General features: G+C 43.3%; 2 protein-coding genes across 6 annotated transcripts in view; one reads left to right on the forward strand and one right to left on the reverse strand.

Moving 5' to 3' along the window:
- The window catches only part of rsf1a (remodeling and spacing factor 1a), a 134,455-nt gene extending 126,561 nt beyond the window's left edge, over positions 1-7,894 (forward strand). For 2 of the 5 annotated variants that reach the window (XM_059963656.1, XM_059963657.1), the window contains exon 16: positions 14-1,326. In XM_059963656.1, the coding sequence (XP_059819639.1) occupies positions 14-483 (470 nt within the window). In that variant the 3' untranslated portion in view covers positions 484-1,326. Of the gene's footprint in view, positions 1-13; positions 1,327-3,963 lie in introns of those variants that run through there. The other 3 variants (XM_059963658.1, XM_059963660.1, XM_059963659.1) reach the window with 3 other exon arrangements.
- Positions 7,895-12,085: 4,191 nt separating this feature from the next.
- Positions 12,086-21,205, reverse strand: LOC132390694 (BTB/POZ domain-containing protein KCTD14-like). The gene is made up of 2 exons (XM_059963251.1): positions 21,082-21,205; positions 12,086-14,305 (listed from the first exon to the last, which is right to left on the reverse strand). The coding sequence occupies exons 1-2, from the start codon at positions 21,203-21,205 to the stop codon at positions 13,581-13,583; spliced, it is 849 nt and encodes a 282-aa protein (XP_059819234.1). The 3' UTR covers positions 12,086-13,580.
- Between the last annotated feature and the right edge of the window lie 327 nt (positions 21,206-21,532).

The following is a 21,532-nucleotide window of genomic DNA, read 5'->3' on the forward strand; positions in this document are numbered from 1 at the left end:
TTTATATTTCCAGAGAGCTCTGGGAGCAAAAGTTCTGAGGAAGAAGATGATGAGCGACCTCAGCGGAAGCGCCCAAACCGGATCGAGGACGAGGAGGACGAAGACCAGCCTGCGCTGGTGAGCAGGCTGTCCTCCAGACCCTGTCGGGATTGCAGCAAGAAGCCTGCATACCGGCTGATGAGTGATGAGGAGGAGGAGGACGAGGAGCTGCAGGAGGCCGAGAAGGACGCCAGCTCCTTGGACTGTAGCCTGGTGGAACTGCCCCCCTCCAATGGACAGACCCTGATCAGCAGAACCGGTGAGAAGAACCAAATGGCCAAGGACACTACCGCTACTCCCAGCCCAGCACTGAATGGCGCGTGTGATGGGGAGTCAGGCATGCCCTCGGGAGAGGGAACAGCTGAAGGAGGGGAGGAGGAGGAAGATGACCTCTTGGGAGTAACTGACCTTGTAGAATATGTTTGTAATAATGAACAAGTATAAAAACTCTTTTTACACTAGTTTAAATAATTTATTCCATAAGTAGCTGTACATCAGGCCAGTTTCTGTGTCTATTTTTGGGTTGTATTCTACCCCCCCCCCCCCCCCCACAGCCTCACTACACCAGAGAGCAAAATTCTCTTGCATCCATTTCATCTTACCCTGTTGTTTTGGCTTATTCCCCCCACTCTCATGAAGTGACCAATTTTGAGGTAATTAACACGGAAGGTTCCTTTAACATTTTTTTGACTTAGTTGCATTTTTTTTTCCAATCTTGTATTATTTCAGTTGTCCATTACTTCACTGCGTGAGATTCTTTTTAAGCAGAAAAAACTTTGACAACTATCCCTGCTCAAACTTTTCCCTGAAGTGGGTGGGGTGGGTTGGGAAGGGGGTGGCTGTGGAAGGAAATTTTTCCTCATTCCAGAAATATTGTTTTGACCCTCTTAATGTCTTTTGTCTTTTTTAAGAAGAAAATATATATATATCTATACATAAAAGAAAGACTTTTTAAGTATGTTGTGTAGTGTCCTGATACCACTTAGTCCGTCACGTACTTGGATTTGAACACCAGATTTAAGCTATAGACTAGCTAAAAGAGCACCAGTAGTCGCATGTGCAGTGAGTACCTAGTAGGCAGTGGACATTTTGTAAAAAAAAACCTCTAATCTACTGTGGTGTTTGCTAGATCTCTTCTGTGCTCGTCGGCACTGCCGTTAATTGCAATGACACTGTGTCCTGGTGTAATGACCATATAATTGGCTGTCACTGTGTTGTAAAACCCCTGATATGCTCAAATCGTTGCTTTTTAGATTTAATTTCTTTTTATATACATATATATATACATATATATCTTCAAGACTGTTTCTTCCTTGGTGCCTCTGTATGAACTTTATGTGTTAGCAATGGTGTATTTTGAGTTCTGGATCACAGACCTCTCTGGAAAACTCAGTTGAACCCACCAGATGCAGTGGTACTTGCCAAGGAATAGAGGCAGGGGTCTGCAGGGGGGAAAATCCACTGGACTGCAGAAGTCTGCCCGCATGTTGAACAAATTATCAAAGAAAGTTTCAATTCAACAGGTTGTCATCTGTGTCAACAATCTGGATGGTAACGTGTTCACATTCATGTTCAGTTTACTGTCGTTGAACCATACGCTTGTATACTGCCAAACAAAACAACATACCTCCAGATCAAGGTGCATAATACAGTACATATAGCTCACACACGAAACAAAGTAATATTATCGCTATTAAATTAACAAATTATTGGGTGCACTTATGACACGTTAAAAAGTGAACATACCGCTACTGGTGCTTTATATGTAATGATACCTGGCTGGTGGCATGGAGTTCAGTAGTCTTACAGTCTGCGGGAAGACACTGTTTCCTATCCAAACAGTTCTTGTCCTGATGTTACATTACCTCCTTCCTGATGGTAGGAGTTACCAAGATTATTGGACAGATGTGAGGGGTCACTGTAAATACTAGGAGCATTAGTGGTAAATTGGATCAGCAAATATGCGGATGACAGCAAGATTGGTGGTGGTGTGGACAGCGAGGAAAGCTATCAAAGTTGCAGGATATGACAAAATGGCAGATGTTAATCCAGTTAAGTGTGAGGTGTAGATTAGGAGCGTAGTGGACAGGAAGGAAGGCTATCAAAGCTTTTAGTGGGATCTGTATCATCTGGAAAAATGGCGGGTGGACATTAATGCAGACAAGTGTGAGATGTTGCACTTTGGGAGGACAAACCAGTGTAGGACTGACGCAGTGAATGGTAGGGCACTGAGGAGTACAGTAGAACAGAGAAGGATTTGGGAACGCAGATCCATAATTCCTTGAAATTGGTGTCACAGGTAGATGGGGTCGAGAGTTTTTGGCTCATTGGATTTCATAAGTCAATGTATTGAGCACAGGAGTTGGGATATTTGAAGTTGTATGTCTAGTCTTTGATGAGGCCTAATGTGAAGTATTGTGTGCAATTCTGGTCACCTACCTACAGGACAGATATTAATGAGATTGAAAGAATACAGAGAAAATTTAAAAGGATGTTGCTGGGACTTGAGGACTTGTGTTATAGGGAAAGAATGAATAGGCTAGGACTTTATTTGCTGGAATGTAGAAGAATGAGGGGATATTTGATAGAGGTATACAAAATTATGAGTATAGCTAGGACAAATGTAAGCAGGCTTTTTCAACTGAGGTTGTCTGAGACTGGAGCTAGAGATCATGGGTAAAGGTGAAAGGTGAAATGTTTAAGGGGAACCTGAAGGGAAACTTGTTCACTCAGAGGGTGGTGAGAGTGTGGAATGAGATGCCAGTGGAAGTAGTGAATGCAAGTTGATTTTAACATTTAAGAGAAATTTGATGAAGTACATGGGGAGGAGAGAGATGGAGGGTTATTGTTCATGTATGTGTTGGTTGAGGACAGTGGGTACAATAACATTTTTGCATGGACTAGATAGGCTGAAGGGCCTGTTTCTGTGCTTTATGACTATGACTTCTCTCTACCTTCTACCAAAGCATCACATGATCTTGTTCTCCCCACTGTCTCAACATCGAAGGTGAGTGTCAATGGAATATTCAACTGTGGATGACATCATACACCTTTATGTGGATAAAGAATGTAGATTTCTTTCTGGTTGTGCTTTCTCTTGTGTAACATCTGGCCTTCTCTCCCATCAGATTCCTTCTTCAGCCCTTTACCTCTACCACTAATCACCTCCCAGCTTCTTACTTCAAACCCCCCTCCCCTCACCCAACCACCTATCCCCACAGCTCGTTTCATCTATCACCTGCCAGCTTGTACTACTTGCCCTCCTACCATATTCTTATTCTGGCTTCTTCCCTTTTCCAGTAGAAATGTTTCCCTGACTAGATGCTGCATGAGCTGTTGAGTTCCTCCAGTTTCACTCCGATTTCCAGCATCTAAGACTCTCTTGTATTAATATCTGTTCCTTGTGTGAACGTAAGACTATATATTAATGATTTAATATGATACACTGTCAGCATCAAAATCTGATACAAACCCATCACAGCACCAGTCTCCTCAAAGAGAGCTTCTTTGTCTCTGTACCTGAGCTCTTTGAGACGACTTTGGACTAACCTGTGTACTGAAAGTACCATGATGAATGCTAATAGTACTTGTTAATTTATGACTTTCTACTGTAAAGTGATAGCACATCTATGGTCCTATAAGATAGGAGCAAAATTAGACCAATTGACCCATCCAGTCTGATCCGTCATTCCATCATGCCTGATTTATTATCCCTCTCAACCCCATTCTCCCACCTTCTCCCTGTAACCTCTGACACCCTGACTAATCAAGAATCTATCAGCCTCCACTTTCAATGTACCCAATGACTTGGCCTCCACAACTGTCCATGGCAATGAATTGTTGTTGTTGTTCCTTTCCACACCTTGTGATGCATCAGTCGGCTAGTGCCACTTCTTTAGCATTTCTCTGTTTTTTTTTTACAAGGCCATGGTGCTAGCTCGACGCTCGACCAGCACAGATGGAAAGCGTGCAAGGAGCCAGCCGGGTTTGAACCTGAAGTCCAGTGCGGATGCCACTACTCCACTGGCCGGCTTTTGGCAATGAATCAGGCTTCTTCAATCCATCTTTGCACTCAATGAAATTATTAAACCTGCTTTTGAGAGAAAAGAAGTCCAAATTGAATTTCAATGACAGACTGCCGAAATTTGCATGTCATTTGTCTGCCTATCCCACTTGCTTTTCAGCTGCAGGTTTCTGGATGATTCATGTTCATTGGACCTGAAACATTGGAAGCATTCTCCCCAACACAGGATCTGGGTGTGAGATAAAGGTGTTGTGGACTTAACAATATGAGCACTTTCAGCAGGTCTATGTATTTATTCATTATTTAGTTATTACCTACCTACACACCTACCCACCCACCCTACCAACCAGAACAGGCCCTTTAGGCCCAACAAACTGCGCCATCCAGCAACCCACTTATGTAACCCTAGCCTAATCGCAGGACAATTTACAATGACCAATTAACCTACTAGCTGGTATGCCTTTGGACTGTGGGAGGAAACAAGAGTGCCCAGAGGAACATACAAACTCCTTACAGGTGGATGACATTGGAATTGAACTCTGATGCCTCAAGTTGAAATAGCATTGTGCTAACTGCTGTGCTACTGTGCTGCGAAGCACAGCAACTACACTAAAGCCATTTGGCCCCTCTAGTTGATTCAGATTATTATCTTTTGACTTGCTTAAGAACAAAGAAATAAGAGCTGCAGTATGCCAGCCAGGTACACCATTCAGTAAATTCATAGACTACGTCATTAACGTAGAATATTACAGCACAGTACAGGCCCTTCGGACCATGATATTGTGCTGACATTTTAACCTACTCTGAGCTCAATCTGACCCTTCCCTCTCACGTAACCCTCCATTTATAAAAATCATCCATGTGCCTATCTAAGAGTCTGTAAAATGCCCTAAATGCATCTGCCTCTACTACCACCACCAGGGCTACATGTTTCATGGGCCGCCATCCTCAGTATATGAAAAAAAAACCTTTCTCTGACAGCCCCCCCCATATCTTGCTCCAATCTCCCTCTATAAGCCATTTCCACCCTGGGAAAAAGATTCTGGCTGCCCACTATCTTTACCTCTTACCATTTTGTACATCTCTGTCAAGTCACCTCTCATCCTCTGCTCCAAACAGAAAAGTCCTATCTTGCTCAGCCTATCCTCACAAGACATGCTGTGATCCAGACTGCATCCTGGTAAATCTCCTCTGCACTCTCTCTAAAGCTTCCACATCTTTCCTATAATAAGACTACCAGAACTGAACACAATGTTCTAAGTGTATTAATTTCTGGTCACCTCATTACAAGAATGAGACAACTATTGGGTCTATTTAATACATTGATAGGGACAGATGCTGAAGAGCCTGTATTGTTCTGTGTTCTAACTCATCGGATTCACAGGTTTCCTTTGGAGCAAGATGGCTTCCATCCTTAGCACATGTCTTGTACTTGAACCACAAGGGTGCACATCAGATTGATTGTTGCAATGTTTAAGAGTGCGAGAGCACTCTACACTGAACCAGACATTTTTGTGAGGCTTATAAGGTGAAGTCAGGGTTAATGTTTCCCTGACTGGTTAACCTGGAACCAAAGGTCACTGTCTTGTAATAAGGGGCTGGTCATTCAGGACTAAGTGGGTAAAGAAATTTCTTTTCAAACAGGTTCATCCTTGAAATTTGCCTCAGAGAACTGTGCAAGCTCAGTTGCTGATTATATTTAATAGATTTTAGTCACAGGAAGGATGTGATTGTGCAGGAGGGAGTTCAGTGGAGATTCATCAAGTTATCTAGATTGAAGGATGAGTGATAGAGAATTTTATTTATTTAGTTAGTTATCGCAACAGGCCCTTCTAGCTAAATGAGCCCCCGACACCCAGCAACCCACCTAGTGCAAGCAATAAGGTTCCCATTGTAATGAATTGGTGATGCTGGCTCCAGAAGAAAGTTAACCATTGTTTTCTTATAGTTAATAGATTTTGATTGTCAATGCATTTATTTTATTTGAGATAGTGTGGAACAGGCCCTTGCAGTCCAATGAGCTGTGCTGCCCAGAAACCCACCTATTTAACCCTAGCATAATCACAGGACCATTTACAATTCCAACTAACCTACCAACCTGCCAATCTTTGGAATGTAGAAGGAAACTGGAGCACCGGAGGAAACCCACATGGTCACGGGGAGTACTTACAAACTTCTTACAGACAGTGCTAGAATTGAACTCTGAACTCCAACATGATAAGCTGTAATAGCATTGCGCTAACTACTATGCTACTGTGGCTGGGTTTAATCCTTTGGAGAAAAGGAAGCTGAGAGGTGAGTTTATAAGAGGAGTAAGGTAGATGGTCAGAATCTTTTCCTGTGGTAGGGGGAACCAAAACCGCTCTATGTGGTTAGCATAACACTATTACAGAGCCAGCAACCCACTGGCTGGCTGTAAGGAGATTGTACATTCTCCCTGGGACCACATGAATTTCCTCTAGATGCTCAGGTTTCCTCTCACAGTCCAAAGATGTACCAGTTAATAGGTTAATTGATCATTGTAAATTATACTGTGATTAGGCTAGGGTTAAATCGTAAGATTGTTGGGTGGCACAGCTCATTGGGCTGGAAGAGCCTGTTCAGTACTATATTGCTAAATAAACGAGCTGGAATAGTATAAGGTGAGAGGAGGAATTTGAGGGATTAATTTTCTTTTACATAGAGTCCTCCAAGAGATGATGGTGGAATCAGATACAAACAGTACATATAAGAGACATTAAGATAAAGACTTACACTCAGTGACCTATACTTAATAAAGCGGTCACCAAGTCGATTTCTGCTGCAGTAGCCCAAATACTTAAAGGTTCGAAGTGTTGTGTGTTCAGAGATGCTCTTCTGCACAGCACTGTTGTGATGTGTGGTTACTTGAGTTACTGTCAACTTGAACCAGTCTGGCCATTCTTTTCTGACCTCTCATTAACAAGGCACTTTTGCCCACAGAACTGCCCCTCACTGGATGTTTCTGCTTTTCGCACCATGATTGTTGCGCTTGAAAATCCCAGGAGATCAACAGTTTGAGATGCTCAAACCACCCCATCTGGCACCAACAATCATTCCACAGTCAAAGTCATTTCGATCACATTTCTTTTCCATTCTGATGTTTGGTCTGGACAGCAACTGAACCTCTTGACCATGTCTGCATGCTTTTATGCATTGCTGCCACCTAATAAAGTGGTCACTGAGTAAATCAACAAGGCATAAATGGATATGATGGTAGTGAAGCAGTTAGCATGACACTTACAGCTCGGTGTTCTGCAGTTGAATTCTGGTGCAGTTATATAAGCACTCTGTACAACATCATGGAATGTGTTGGCTTTCCTTAATGCTGCAGTTTCCTTCCACAGTCCAAAGACATACCAGGTAGGTTAAGTGGTAATTGTAAATTGTCCTGTGACTAAGTGAAAGTTAATTGGGGTTGTGGGGTTGCTGGAGTGGTGTGGCTTGACGGGTTGGAAGGGCCTATTCTGCACTGTATTGCTAACAAAAGATATGGTCCTAATGTGGACAAATGGATATATTGTAGATGGAGAGGGAACGGGTGTGGGCTGAATGTGCTGGATGATTCTGATTCCATGGTAATGTAAAACGAGAGGCTTCTGTGAGGAGGTTCTGCTCAGATAAGGATCAACCATCTTATTGTATGCCACTATTAAATGTAAGTGTCTGGTTTCTCTGACACTGTTCCACCACTGTGTTGACTCCTAAGTGGACTGGGAAGATACTTGGCTCATGGAACATTCAGCTATTAAACTTGTTTATTTATTTGAGATATAACCTGGAACAGCCAAAGCCACAACAAGCCACATTGCCCAGCAACCCACCTACTTAACCCTAGCCAAATCACAGGACATTTTACAATGATCAATTAATCTGCTAACCAGTACATCTTTGGACTGTTGGAGAAAACTGGATCACTCAGAGGAAGCCCACACAGTTCACGGGGAGAACGTACAGACTCCTTAAAGATCGTGGTGGAATTGATATATGGAATGCCCCGAGCTGTAACAGTGTTATGAGGATTATAATATAACAATGACACTCCAATGTCCTTGCTGGTGACAGCAACATTTCATGGACCAAGAAAAGTTGATGCTGTTCTCTTCTTTTCCTCTAAAGGTGCCGAGATGCTCTACTTGGGTCAGGCAGCTCTGCCATGTGTTCATAACTAAGACCAGCAATGATTTTCAATTATATAGCAGAAAGTATGCTATGACACATTTCGCATACTTTGAGGCTCCAAATTGAGTAGGTTTGTTGAGGGTTGTAACTTGTGGGATCATAAAATGAAACAACATGGAAACGGGCCCATTGGCCCAACTAGTCTACACAAACCATGACATCAATCCAGGCTAGTACCATTTGTCTGCATGACCCAAATCATTCTAAACCTTCCCTATTCATGTACCTGTCCAAATGACTGCAGCTCATACAATATACTAACTACCCTGTGGGGAGAAAAGTTACCTCTCAGATTGCTTTTAAATCCACCACCTCTTACCCTAAACCTCTGTCCCCTAGTTTTGGACCCCCTTAACCTGGGGTAAAAGACTGTTACCATCCACTTTCAAATACTTCATTCTCCCATGTCATTATTCATGTTCCACGTTCTCCCATGTTCCAAAGATGGCAACATCCTCATAATCTCTTCAGTACTTTCCAGTTTAAAAGGATGACCAAAACTGTACAGAGTATTCCAAATATGGCCTCACCAATAACAGTGCTGTGTATTTGGAGGGAAATCTTACTGGGTGCCGATAGAGTGAGAATCATGGAGCACTACACAAATGCCCTTCAGCCCACTTAGATCATGCCAAACTGCTATTCTGCCTAGTCCCATTGTCATGTATCTGGACCATATCCCTCCCATCCATACTTATCCAAACTTCCCTTAAATGTTGAAGTTGAACCTACTTCCACAGGCAGCTCATTTCACACTATTCACCACCTTTTGGGTGAAGAAATTCGCCCTCTGGTTCCCATTAAATATTTCACCTTTCACCCTTAACCCATGACTTCTAGTCTTGCCCCAACCTCAGTGGAAAAAGTCTGTTTGCATATACCCTATTGATGCCCCTTAAAATTGTGTATACCTCTATTAAATCTCACCTCATCCACCTACACTCTATGGAAGTCCTAACCTTTCACTATAACTCGGTCTTCAAGTCCTTGCAACATCCTTGAAAACTTTCTCTGTACTCTCGATCTTATTGATATCTTTCCTGTAGGTAGGTGACCTGAACTCCACGCAATATTCCAGATAACGTCTTGCACTTCAATATAACATACCCACACCTGTACTCAATATTTTTATTTATGAAGGTCAGCGTGCCTTACAACCCAATGTCTTCATCCCAGTATGTCATAAAATTCCCACTACAGATTTTATGGTCCATTATTGTAATGGTAAATGCCCAACCTGCTTTTGAATGATAACTTGAGATTCAGAATCATGGATTTATCACGTGTTATATCGAAACAGAAAGGGACATGCGCTGTTTGTGTCAAAAGCAACAGAACTTGAACATGTACTGTGAGCGGCCTGCAAATTTCGCCACACACTCTGATGCCAACATAGCATACTCACCATGTTCATAAAATAACACGTACAACAACAGCTTAATTATCCTCCCCCCCCCCCCACCAAGTTTTATTATGGCATCTTCTCCCTTTTTAGTCCTGAAAGGTAAGCTGTTTATTCATTTCTGTTGATGCTACCTGACCTTTTGAGTTCCTCCAGCATTTTGTGTGTGTATTGCTGTGGATTTCCAGCAGCAGAAGACTTTCTCGTATTTATGAAAAGCCAAACAAGCCCCATTCTCTCATTCACACAAACACTCCTCCAGCCTCACAAACAAAGCGCTTCGACTTCCTCAATGGGCTCACAGACCATCGGGCCTCGACTTAAAATCAACCTTAGGATTTTGATCTTCGGCACGTACGCCAGGACTCTGATGACGGAACCCAGAAGCCTCCAACTCCAGTCTTACCGACTCAGCCTTCGTGCCTCCTGACCGCAAAAAAACTCCGATCTTGGAACTCGCCGGCAACTCCCTGACCTAGGGAAGTCCAACTTCAGCCTGACCTCTAACTCTCCCACATCCCTAATTCCACGCCCTAAAATGACCCTAACCCCCTTCTCTGTCCCCAAAACCATCTCTACGAACCCAAAAAGAAACTAACTCTGAGCCATGACCACAATGGAGAACGCCGCTGGGCGCAATCTTGACAGGAAGCTGTCATGCATGTTTCTGTTTTATTCCATTGTGGAGCTCCTGATCTTTTTGACATCTCAGGAATTTCAGAAACATACTGAAAAGTTGAATTAGGACGTGAAGAGGATGTTTAAAGTGGTGAGAGAGTCTATGACCAGAGGGCACTGCCTCATAATAGAAGGAGGTCCCTTTAGGAAAGAGATGAGGGATTTCTTTAGCCAGAAGGTGGTGAATCTGTGGAGACCAAGTTAATGGGTATTTAAAAAGTGTTGATAGGGTGTCAGAGGGTATGGGAAGAAGGCAGGAGAAGTGAGTTGAAAAGGAATATAAATCAACCATGTTGGAATGGCAGTTGTAGACTCCATGGCCTGAATAGGCTTACTCTGCTCCCATGTCACAATATATCAGTAGTTAAATGGAAGCAATTAAGGGTGGTAAGAACATGAGGAAGAAGGACTCCCACTATCCAGGCCATGCTCTCTTCTGATTCATTTTTAAAACACTTTTTACAACTTATGTTCTCAGTATTTTTTTATTTGCATTGTCTTCTTTTGCATGTTGGCTGTAAGGCAGTCTATTCATATCGTTTTTCATAAATTCTATTATATTTATTTTCTTGTAATTGCCTAAAAGGAAATGAATCTCAAGGTAGCTTTTGGTATCTTTGATAATAAATTTACAGTACTGTGCATAAGTCTTATACTGTATATAGCTAGGGTGCTAAGACTTCTGCACAGTCCTGTATTTCTCAACATGGAGCAAGAATTGAGTTTGTAAATCTGGCAGGAGCAAATGCTGTTGGAGATGGCAAAGGTGGAGCACAGCAGAGGGGTATGAGACATGTGGCAGAGAAGGAATGCTAGGGACGGGAGCTGACATGGGTGTAAACATACCTAGCTGAGAGACCAGGCAAGATAATTTGATTCCAAATAATTGGTTTATTGATCATTACAGAATGTCTCTCTAGTGCTTCTCGCTCCCTCCCCTCTCTTTTCCCCCTTTTCCAACCATGATTTCCCTCTACCTGTCCCCTTCCAACGCTCCACCCATAATACATGGACTTTAGCAAGGTATTTGACAAGGTCCTGTGTGGGAGGTTAGTCAACAAGGTTCAATTACTCTGCTTACAAGATGAGGTGGTAGATTGAATTAGAAATTGGCTTTGAGGGAGAAGCCAGAGAGTGGTAGTAGATGGTTGCCTGCAGGACCTGAGTTATAAGGAAAGATTGAATAGGTTAGGACTTTATTTCTTAGAACATAGAAGATTGAGAGGAGAAATTATGAGGGGTACAGATAGGGTAAATGCAAGCAGTGAGGTTGGGTGGGACTACAACCAGAGGTCATGGGTTAAGGGTGAAAGTTGAAAAGTTTAAGGGGAACATGAGGGAAACGTCTCCACTCAAAGGGCTGTGAAAGTGTGGAATGAGCTTCCACACAGATGGTGCATGTAAGCTTTGATATCAATGTTTAAGAGAAGTTAAGATAGGTACAAAGATGGTGGGGATATGGAGGGCTATGGGCCTGGTGCAGGTCAACAAGAACAGGCTTGTTTTGGTTTTGACAAAGACTAGATGAGCTGAAGGGCCTGTTTCTGTGCTGTACTTTTCTCTAACTCTAATACAGACCCATATTAGAATCAGGTTTATCATCACTGACATATTACTACACTACTGTGCAAAAGTCTCAGGCACCCTAGTTTGTGGTGCCTATAAAAGTTATTCCCCCCCCCAGAAGTTTTCATGTTTTATTGTTTTACAACATTGAATCACAGTAGATTTAATTTTGCCTTTTTGACGCTGATCAATAGAAACTGTTGTGTCAAAGGGAAAACAAATTTCTACAAATTGGTCTAAATTTATTACAATTATTAAATTATTGTGTAATTACTCACCCCTTCAAGTCAGTATTTAGTAGGTGCACATTTGGAAGCAATGACAGTCTGTGTGAATAGGTCTCTATCAGTTTGCACATCTAGACTCTGCAATTTTTCCCCATTTCTCATTACAAAACTGCTCAAGCTCTGTCATATTGCACGGGGATTGTGAGTGAACAGCCTTTTTCAAGTCTAGCCATGATTTCTCAATTAGATTGAGATCTGGACTCTGACTTGGCCACTCCAGGATAATTAACTTTGTTGTCTTTAAGCCATTCCTATATAGCTTTGGCTTTATGCTTGGGTTCATCGTCTTGCTGGAAAACAAATCTCCCAAGTAGCAGTTCTTTTGCAGATTGCAACAGGTTTTCCTCCAGGATTTCCCTGTATTTTGCTGCATTAATTTTACCCTCTACCTTCACAATCCTTCTAGGGCTTGCTGCAGTGAAGCATCCCCACAGCATGATGTCTAGGGGATAGTAGGGATAGTGTGTTTTTGATGATGTGCAGTGTTTAGTCTGATGGACAAAAACTCAAATTTGGTTTCATCAGACCATAGAACCTTCTTCCAGCTGACTTCAGAGTCTCCCACATGCCTTCTGGCAAACTCTAGCTGAGATTTTTTGTCCATTTTTTTCAACAGTGGCATTCTCTTTGTCACTCTCCCATAAAGCTGTGGCTGGTGAAGCACCCGGGCAACAGTTCTAGGCAGATTTACAGCTGTGCCATATTCTTTCCATTTCTTGATGATTGACTTAACTGTACTCCAAGGGATATTCAGTGACTTGGTAATTTTCTTACATCTGTCTCCTGACTTCTGCTTTTCAATATCCATTTCGCAGAGTTGCTTGGAGTGTCCTTTTGTCTTCATAGTGTAGTTTTTCCAGGATACTGACTCACCAGCAGTTGGACCTTTCAGATACAGGTGTATTTTTACTACAATCAATTGAAACACCTTGACTGCACACAGGTCTCCAGAAACATTTAACTAATTTAATATTTAACTAATGATATGACTTCTTAAAGCCAATTAGCTGCATCAACAATGATTTGGTGTGTCATATTAAAGGGGGTGAATATTTATGCAATCAATTATTTTGTGTTTTATATTTGTAATTTATTTAATTCACTTTATAGAGATCTGTTTGACCTTTGACATGAGTCTTTCTGTTGACCAGATTCAAAAAAAAGCCAAAGTAAATCCACTATGTCAATGTTGTGAGACAATAAATCATGAAAAGAGGGGGGGGGGATACTTTCTACAGGCACTGTATATGTGCCAAAGACTTTATCTTTTGACTTTCTTGCTAAGGAGAGTTGGAGACGATTGAAGAGGGTTGTGTGAGACATGAATACGAGGGCAGACCAGCTCTGCGGAAAGGTTCCCTCTGTAAATATCCTCTTTCATGTCTTACCACCAACTGAAAATCAAATGGTAGAACTTGTTACAGGGCTTGGAAAGTGGCCCTGTCGCCATCACGTGGGGTTGGGAGGAAACCCTATAACCTTGTTTCTCTAGGTCCATCTCGATGCAGCGCAGCATATCGGACACAGTTGGGGAGGGGTCCCAGGGTCCGAATTTCACGATGGGCTCCTTGTTGGAACCGAGGTTGCCCACAGCCCGAAGGCATTCTGCGTCATCCTCCTCGTTTTTGACGATACAAACCATGACTATGGATTGTCGGGCGGCCACAGCGTCGGCCCTGGCCAGGTGGATAATGAGCTCTATATTTTCCCTGTAATTCGGTACCTGCGCCAAAAAGTTCTGCCTTCCGAGCAGCTCGCCGTACATTTCGGGGTGTTCCTCAAGGGACTTCACCAAGGGCTCGATGCCGTAGAAGAGCGCCTCTTGGTAGAGGCCCTGAGCAAAGTGGCTTGGCGGCTTTCGAGTCCGCAAGAATTCCAAGATGTACTTGAAGTAGGTGCCATTCCTGTCGATGAAGTATCTGCCTTTGCGGTCGAGGGGCAACCTGGTGCGACCATGGAACATCTCGGCCAGCTTGGACCCGGGGAATCTCGTCAGAGTGCTCAGAGTCGTCGTGTAGACCTGCCCTCCAACGTTCAGGTTGATAACTCTGAAAGCCTGCAGTGAACGGCGGGGGGCGGGTGCGGAGGAGGAAAGAGAGCAGTTTGGTCACCTTCATTAAAAACGGGTTCAAGTTTCGATTAGAACCAAATGACTATCTACACCTCTCTTACATGTATAAACTGATATCGGTGATCCCCTAAGCCTCCGCTGCTCCAAAGAGAGTAATCAGAATCAGGTTTACTATCACTGGCATATGTCATGAAATTTGTTGTTCTGCGGCAATAGCACAGTGCAATAAAATAAATTACGGTAAGAAATATACGCCACGTTAACATAGTGGTTAGTCCGATGCTATTATAGGTCGAGGCATCGGAGTTTGTAGTTCAATCCCGCCATCCTCCGTAAGAAGTTTCTGTACGTCCTCATTATGAGTGTGTGTGTGTGTGTGTGTGTGTGTGTGTAATAATAAGTGCAAAGACAGCAAAAAAAGAAAAAATGTAGTGTTCATGGGTTCAATGTCCATTCAGAAATCTGATGGCAGATGGGAAGAAGCTGTTCCTGAATCGTTGACTGTGTGTGTCTTCAGGTTCCTGTACTTGCCCTCTGATAGTATCAATGGGAAGAGCTTAATAATGGCTGCCGCCTTCCTGCGTGATCGCCTTTTAAAGATGTCCTCAGTGGTGGGAGGCTAGTGCTGATGATGGAGCTGGCTGAGAATTTTTTCCGATCCTGTGCGGTTCCACCAGTCAGAACCACGTCTGGAAGCCGGCGGATGACCTACAGGAGGAGGAACTCAGCGGGTTGAGCAGCTTCTGTGGGAGTGGGGAAGGGATCGTTGATGTACCTTCAACTATGCATGACATGTATGTTAATACTTTAGACTTGATAGAGGTGCGTAAGATAAGCACTTTTCCCTCTAAGCTGCGCAGTACGTGCACGTAGCCTTTGTTGCCACACTCATGCTTTTTTTTTCCGTGGCAGAAATGGCTAATACCAGTGGACGTAACTTTAAGGTGATTGGAGGAAAGTTTAGGGGAGGGGGATGTAAGATATAGGCTTATTACACAGAGAGTGGTGGGAACGTGGAACACCCTGGCAGGAGTGGCGACAAGCCCCATTTTAGTCTTTCCCCACTCACCCTATACCTATGCCCCATAGCTTTGGACTGCCCTACAATGGGGGAAGGACCCTGTGCTGTTAAGCAAAGAATAATGTCACAGGCAGTAAAATGATGAGCATACAATCTCATCACATTGTTGGTGGAAGGAGGTCCAGGAGCATCAGAACTAGGACTGCCAGACTGGGTAACAGCTTCTTCCCTCAGGCTGTGAGTCTAATGAATACCCTGCCACCATCGAGATCTCATTGACAGGACAGTGAGCTGTTTATTGTTTACTGTTTACCTGTACAACACGGGTGCCAAGCTGCTTGGGTCCTAGTGCCCTTCCCTTGGACAACGTCGGTGGCATGGAGAGGGGAAGGCTTGCAGCTTGGGCAACTGCCGGACTCCCATACAACCCTGCCCAGGCCTGTGCCCTGGAAACCTTCCAAGATGCAAATCCATGGTCTCACAAGACTAACAGATGTCTTTGTTTATATGTATGTTTACCTGTGCTGCATGTTATTACATGAATTTTGAATTACATATTTTAACTTAATTATAGCATAAGATTTTGTTTTATGTGCTGCGTGTGATACATGTTTTGATTTGTCTGGTTGTATATCTTGTGCAGTCAGAAGACAATAAACTTGAACTTGAACTTGGATGAATGTTGGTCCCTAAACACCAGTGATCTTTTTCATCCACCAAGAGAGATCAGATGGTATCGCAGCTTCAGTAGCCCATCCAGGATCACCCCTGAAGGTGTGGGACTCACTCAGTACATTGGAAAATCAAGATGAATTATGTGACAATGGATCAGTGTGGGTTGCAACAGCAACAAGGAAGCTTTTGTTTTTTCCGTCTCATGCATTAGTCTTGTCTGTTCAGGGGTTCAGTGAATTCCTGAAACATTGAAAAATACTAACTGCTCTATCTTCTCTACCCCCTCCTCCCACTGGGCAGAAGATACAAAGATAGACTGTCCATTTCCCTGCACAGATGCTTCCTGACCAGCTGAGTACCTCCAGCATATTGTGTGTTGCCCCAGATTCCAACATCTGCAGTCTCATCAAGTTCAAGTTTAGGTTGAAGTTTATTGTCATTCATTTGTACACAAAACAACATTCCTCTCAGGCCAAGGTGCAAAATATAGTAGACATATCACAAGCAGCATATAAAATAATAAAAACACAACCGTATTAACAGATAATAAAAATTATTCTGTAGATGTATAAGTTGACATAAAGTGCATAAATGACATATTTATAATGTATAGCTAAATGTATAAATGACTTGAATGAGGAAGAGGAAAGGTGGGTTATTAAGTTTGCAGATGACTTGAAGTTAGTGGTGTTGTGAATAGTGTAGAACGTTGTCGTAGGATACAATGGGACATTAACAGAATAGAAACCTAGAAAAGCTACAGCACAATAGGGGCCCTTCAGCCCACAATGCTGTGCCGAACATGTACTTACTTTAGAAATTACCTTGTGTTACCCATAGCCCTCTATTTTTCTAAGCTCCATGCACCTATCTAGGAGTCTCTTAAAAGACCCTATTGTATCCACCTCCATCACCATCACCAGCAGCTCATTCCACGCACTCACCACTCTCTACAAAAAAAAACATACCTCTGACATCTCTGTACTTAGTTCCAAGCACCTTAAACCTGTGCCCTCTCATGCTAGCCATTTCAGCCCTGGGAAAAAGCCTCTGACTATCCACACAATCAATGCCCCTCATCATCAAATCTGAAAAAGTGAAGAGATTCACATTGGAAGATCAAGCTTGACTACAGAATACAGGGCTAAAGGCAGGATACTTAACAGCATGGAGGAATAGAGGAGTCCACTTGGGGTTCATGTCCACAGATCCATCAAAGTTGCAGTGCAAATTGACAGGGTGGGTAAGAATGTGTATTGGCCTTCATTAATTGGAGAGATTGAGTTCAGGAGCAATGGGGTAATGTTACAGCTCTATAAAACTCTGGTTAGACCACACTTGGAGTATTGTGTTCAGTTCTGGTTGCCTCATTATAGAAAGGATGTGGAGGCTTTAGAGAGTGCAGAGAAGATTTACCAGGATGCAGCCTGGATTAGAAAGCATGCTTTCTGTGAAGCTCGGGCTTTTCTCTTTGGAATGAAGGTGGATGAGCGGTGACTTGATAGAGGTATACAAGATAATAAGAGGCATGGATCAAGTGGACAGCCTAAGGCCTTTACCCAGGGTGTAAATGGCTAATACAAGGCTGCAGAATTTTGAGATGTTTGAAGGAAAGTATAGGTGGGATGTCAGAGGTAGGTTTTTTTTGTAATTCAAATTTTTATTATTATTTATTCTAGTTTTACAAAGCAGCACAGCATATCATAGAGCAGATACAGTACAGCATATTTACACAGCCATCCCATGACAGGAAAACATACAAAACTAAGTAACAAGGGAAAAAAAAACTTCTAATTTAAGTTTAAATTAACATACAACCAAAACTGATCCCACACATCTTGCACTTTTCTCTCACTGTTAATTCTTCCCAACATGTGTTCATATGATGAAATCTTAACCATTTCCTCAGTCCATTCCCTCACAGTGGGACATCTGGGTTTTTTCCAGTTTTGCAATATAATTCTTGCAGCTGTGATGAGACCCACCTTTAAAAGTAAACTTGTCATTGTTTACATTAGGGATCATCGTCCTATCACCCAGGAGACAAAGGTGTGGGCACAAGGGCAGTGTAGGACCTGACCAATTCCCCAACAAATCAAGAAATTTACACCAAAATGGATGAACCATGGAACACTCCCAAATCATGTGAAAGTATGTGCCCACCTCATTTTTACATTTCCAGCATAAATGGTTATCAACAACCCCCATTTTGTAGAGTCTAGTTGGTGTCCAATAATATCTGTGTACTATCTTATACTGAATAAATTTCCCTCTCGCTTCTCGCCTCTCGCCTCTCGAGAGGTTTTTAACTTAGGGACTGGTAGATGTGTGAACTGTGCTGCCGGGGGTGGTAGACATTAGGGACATTTAAGAGACTCTTTGATAGGCACATGGATGAAAGAAAAGTGTCAGGCTATGTGGGAGAAAATTGTTAAATTGACTTGTAGTAGGAATAAAAGTCAGCACAGCATTGTGGGCTGAAAGGTCTGTACTGTGCTGTAATATTGTCTTGTTCTACGAAAAGTTTTAATGCTACTGGTACTGTCATAAGTAATGTGTACTGCATAGTAGCAGGGTGTTCAAACAGCTGGGGAAAGAAATTGTTACCCAGACTAACAGCGCTTGTTCTTGTATTGCATTACTTTCTGTCTTGATGGTAGGAGGTCAAAGAGATTGTGAGTCAGATGAGAGGGGCCCTTGACAATGCTGAGAGCTCTGTAAATGCAGAGCTTCTGGTATATGTCCTGGAGGAGGGATGGGGGAAGAAAGACCCCGGTGATTCTCTCAGCAGTCCTCACAATCCACTGCAAGATACAAACATATTAATTTTCTGCCACAGATGCAGCTGACCAGCTGAGTTCCTCCAACAGATTGTGTGTTTTTATTTTTTTAAATTTTTAATTAGAGGTGCAGTGCAGAACAGACCCTTTCAGCTCAACGAGCTGTACCACCCAGCAACCCACCAATTTAACCCTAGCCTAATCATGGGACTATTTACAATGACCAATTAACCTGCCTTTGGTAAGTACAGTATTTGGACCATGGGAGAAAACCAGAGCACACAAAGGAAACCCACATATTCCACAGGGAGGATGTACAGACTCCTTACAGATGAGTCTGGAATTGAACTCGGAACTCTGTTGTCCTGAGCTATAACCGCTGTGGTATTGTGGCTGCTCCAGATTCCAGCATCTGCATTCTCTTGTGCCTCCTCTGTTGGTAGAGCCAACGGTCTCTGCTTGTGCTTTTCCCCTTTTCAGCTAAGGTAGCCCTCTCTTCTTCCCTCTGTCTGGTAGTACAGTGCCACACATGCTCTGGATTCAATTGCTTCTAGTATTGCAGGTACGTCCAGTTGCATGCAAATCAGCGTGCTGGAGATGTAGTCAAAATACCAAAGCACACGGAGTCATGCAGCATGGAGAAAGGTCCATTCAGCCCATACATGTCTGCATCAAGATGTATGTTCCCATCACTTGGTCCACATCCTTCTAAACTACCAGTGAATTGGTCTTCATAGCCATCTGTGGCAATGACTTCCACACACTCACCACCCTGTGGCTAAAGAAATTCCTCCTCACCTCTGTTCTAAAGGGATGTCCTAATCTGAGCTGTGCCTTTTGTTTCGACATTTTCACATTAGGAAACATCTCCACTGTTCCCTCTAAGCTGAGTGGGTGTGCAGCCATGCAAGAACTGAAATGCTCCCACACACTTAGCCTTCACCACCACACAGCTGGAATTTTCTTTTATATAATGTTTTAGTAAAGTGTGACGCAGTTTTCAGTCCAGTAAAAATCTTTCATTCCTGGAGTCATTCTTGAGAATTTCCTCTGGATCCTCTCCAATGCCTGCACATCTTTTATTAGATTAGGGGCCAAAACTGCTCACAATACTCCAAGTGCAGTCTGACCAATGCTTTACAAAGCCTCAGCATCACATCCTTGCTTTTATATTCTAGTCCTCTCAAAATGAATGCCAACATTGCATTTGCTTTCCTCATCACTGACTCAACTTGCAAGTTAACTTTTAGGGAATCTTGTATGAGGGCTCCCAAGTGCTTTTGCACCTCTGATTCTTAATTCTCCCTCCATTTTGGAAAATAGTCTCTGCCTTTATTCCTTCTACCAAAGTGCATGGCCATCCACTTACCTGCATTCTATCTGCTACTTCTGTGCCTATTCTCCCAAAATGTCTAAGTCATAGAACATAGAAACATTGTGCTGACCTAACATCAGTCTCCTCCAAGAGGACCACCACCTTGTCGTGGTTTGGACGTTTGCGTGCCTCAATGACCCAGAGAGCTATTCTGGCTGGAGTCAGGGCTTTATGCATTTGATTTTGGTAGGATCACCCTGGCCAAACAGGTAGAAGACTAGAGGCCAGTTTATGAGGGGTCCACTGATCTTCCAGGTTCAGGGGATCAGCTCAGGGCTAAAAACCCTGAATGGTAAAACAAAGTTATTTTGGAAACAGCATGGAAGTATCCTTCTACATCAGGCAGAGATGGGGACATTGATTTCTGCTGTAAACGCCACTGGTGTAATAGACAGAAAGTAAGTAACCATTCCCTCCCACATAGCCTCCCACTCCTTATTAAATGCTCCCAGTGGTGTGTGTCTCAAACAGCCTCTGACAACCAAGTCTTAACTGACAGGAGAAGGGGCAAGGGTTGCTGGCACCTTAAAACCAGTCAGTTCAGGGAGATGAGGCTAGTCAGTCGTGGTTGGCAGCTCATCTAGGAGAATGAAAACTCTGCTGCCTTGCAGCTATACCCACTCATCCACTCATGGGGAAGGCTTCGGGAATAAACCCCGAGGAAAATTCTGCAGCTGGAGTTCCTAAGGCAGTCTACATTGTGGTCAATGCCGACTGGCAACTTCTGAGATGTTGCCAGTGACAAACTGTATCAGTTTCTGATGTTCTTTTGCATTCATCAGTTGGGTGGAGAGAGGCAGCCTGTTACATGGACAACAGCTTGCTCTCCATATTGTCCTGCTGTGGCTTGTGTACCTGCATGTGGATCACGGTGACAGTACGCAACATCTATGGTCGACCCCAACCTAAGGACCTCAACCTGCTCACATCTCCTGAACACCGACTGAAATATCTGTTGCTCACCTTCCGTGAGGGACCTGGCGTGCTCCTCCTCGCTGGCGTTCTCCAACATCGAGAGCTCATCCCCACTTGCCTCCAGCACAGCGTCCCTCAGACAGATTAGGCAGCAGAGAGCTGCTGTTGACATGGGATCCTGTTCTTGAACCAAAGCCAGATGCAAATGAAGGCGTTACCTGCAGCTTGTTCATTCTAAACACAAGAGATTCTGCAGATGCTAGAAATCTAGAGCAACATACACAAAATGCTGGGGGAGCTCAGTAGGTCAGGCAGCACCTATGAAAAGGAATAAACAATCAATGTTTCAGGCCAAGGCCATTCATTAGCACTGGAAAGGATGGAAGCAGAAGGCAGGATAAGAAGGTGGGTGGGTGGGTGGGAGGCCTGGGAAAAGGAGTACAAGCTGACTGGTGATAGGTGAGACCAGGCAAGGGGAAGATGGTGGGTAGCAGAGGGA

Source organism: Hypanus sabinus, chromosome 3 (assembly GCF_030144855.1).
Source record: "Hypanus sabinus isolate sHypSab1 chromosome 3, sHypSab1.hap1, whole genome shotgun sequence".
NCBI classification, from domain to species: domain Eukaryota; kingdom Metazoa; phylum Chordata; class Chondrichthyes; order Myliobatiformes; family Dasyatidae; genus Hypanus; species Hypanus sabinus.

Bases quoted from the DNA above. Each gene is read 5' to 3' on its own strand.
- LOC132390694 (XM_059963251.1), bottom strand. From the start codon at position 21,205: ATGTCAACAGCAGCTCTCTGCTGCCTAATCTGTCTGAGGGACGCTGTG. The intron at 14,306-21,081 runs GTGAGCAACAGA...TTTAATGAAGGT, and splicing joins CGCCAGGTCCCTCACGGAAG to GACCAAACTGCTCTCTTTCC.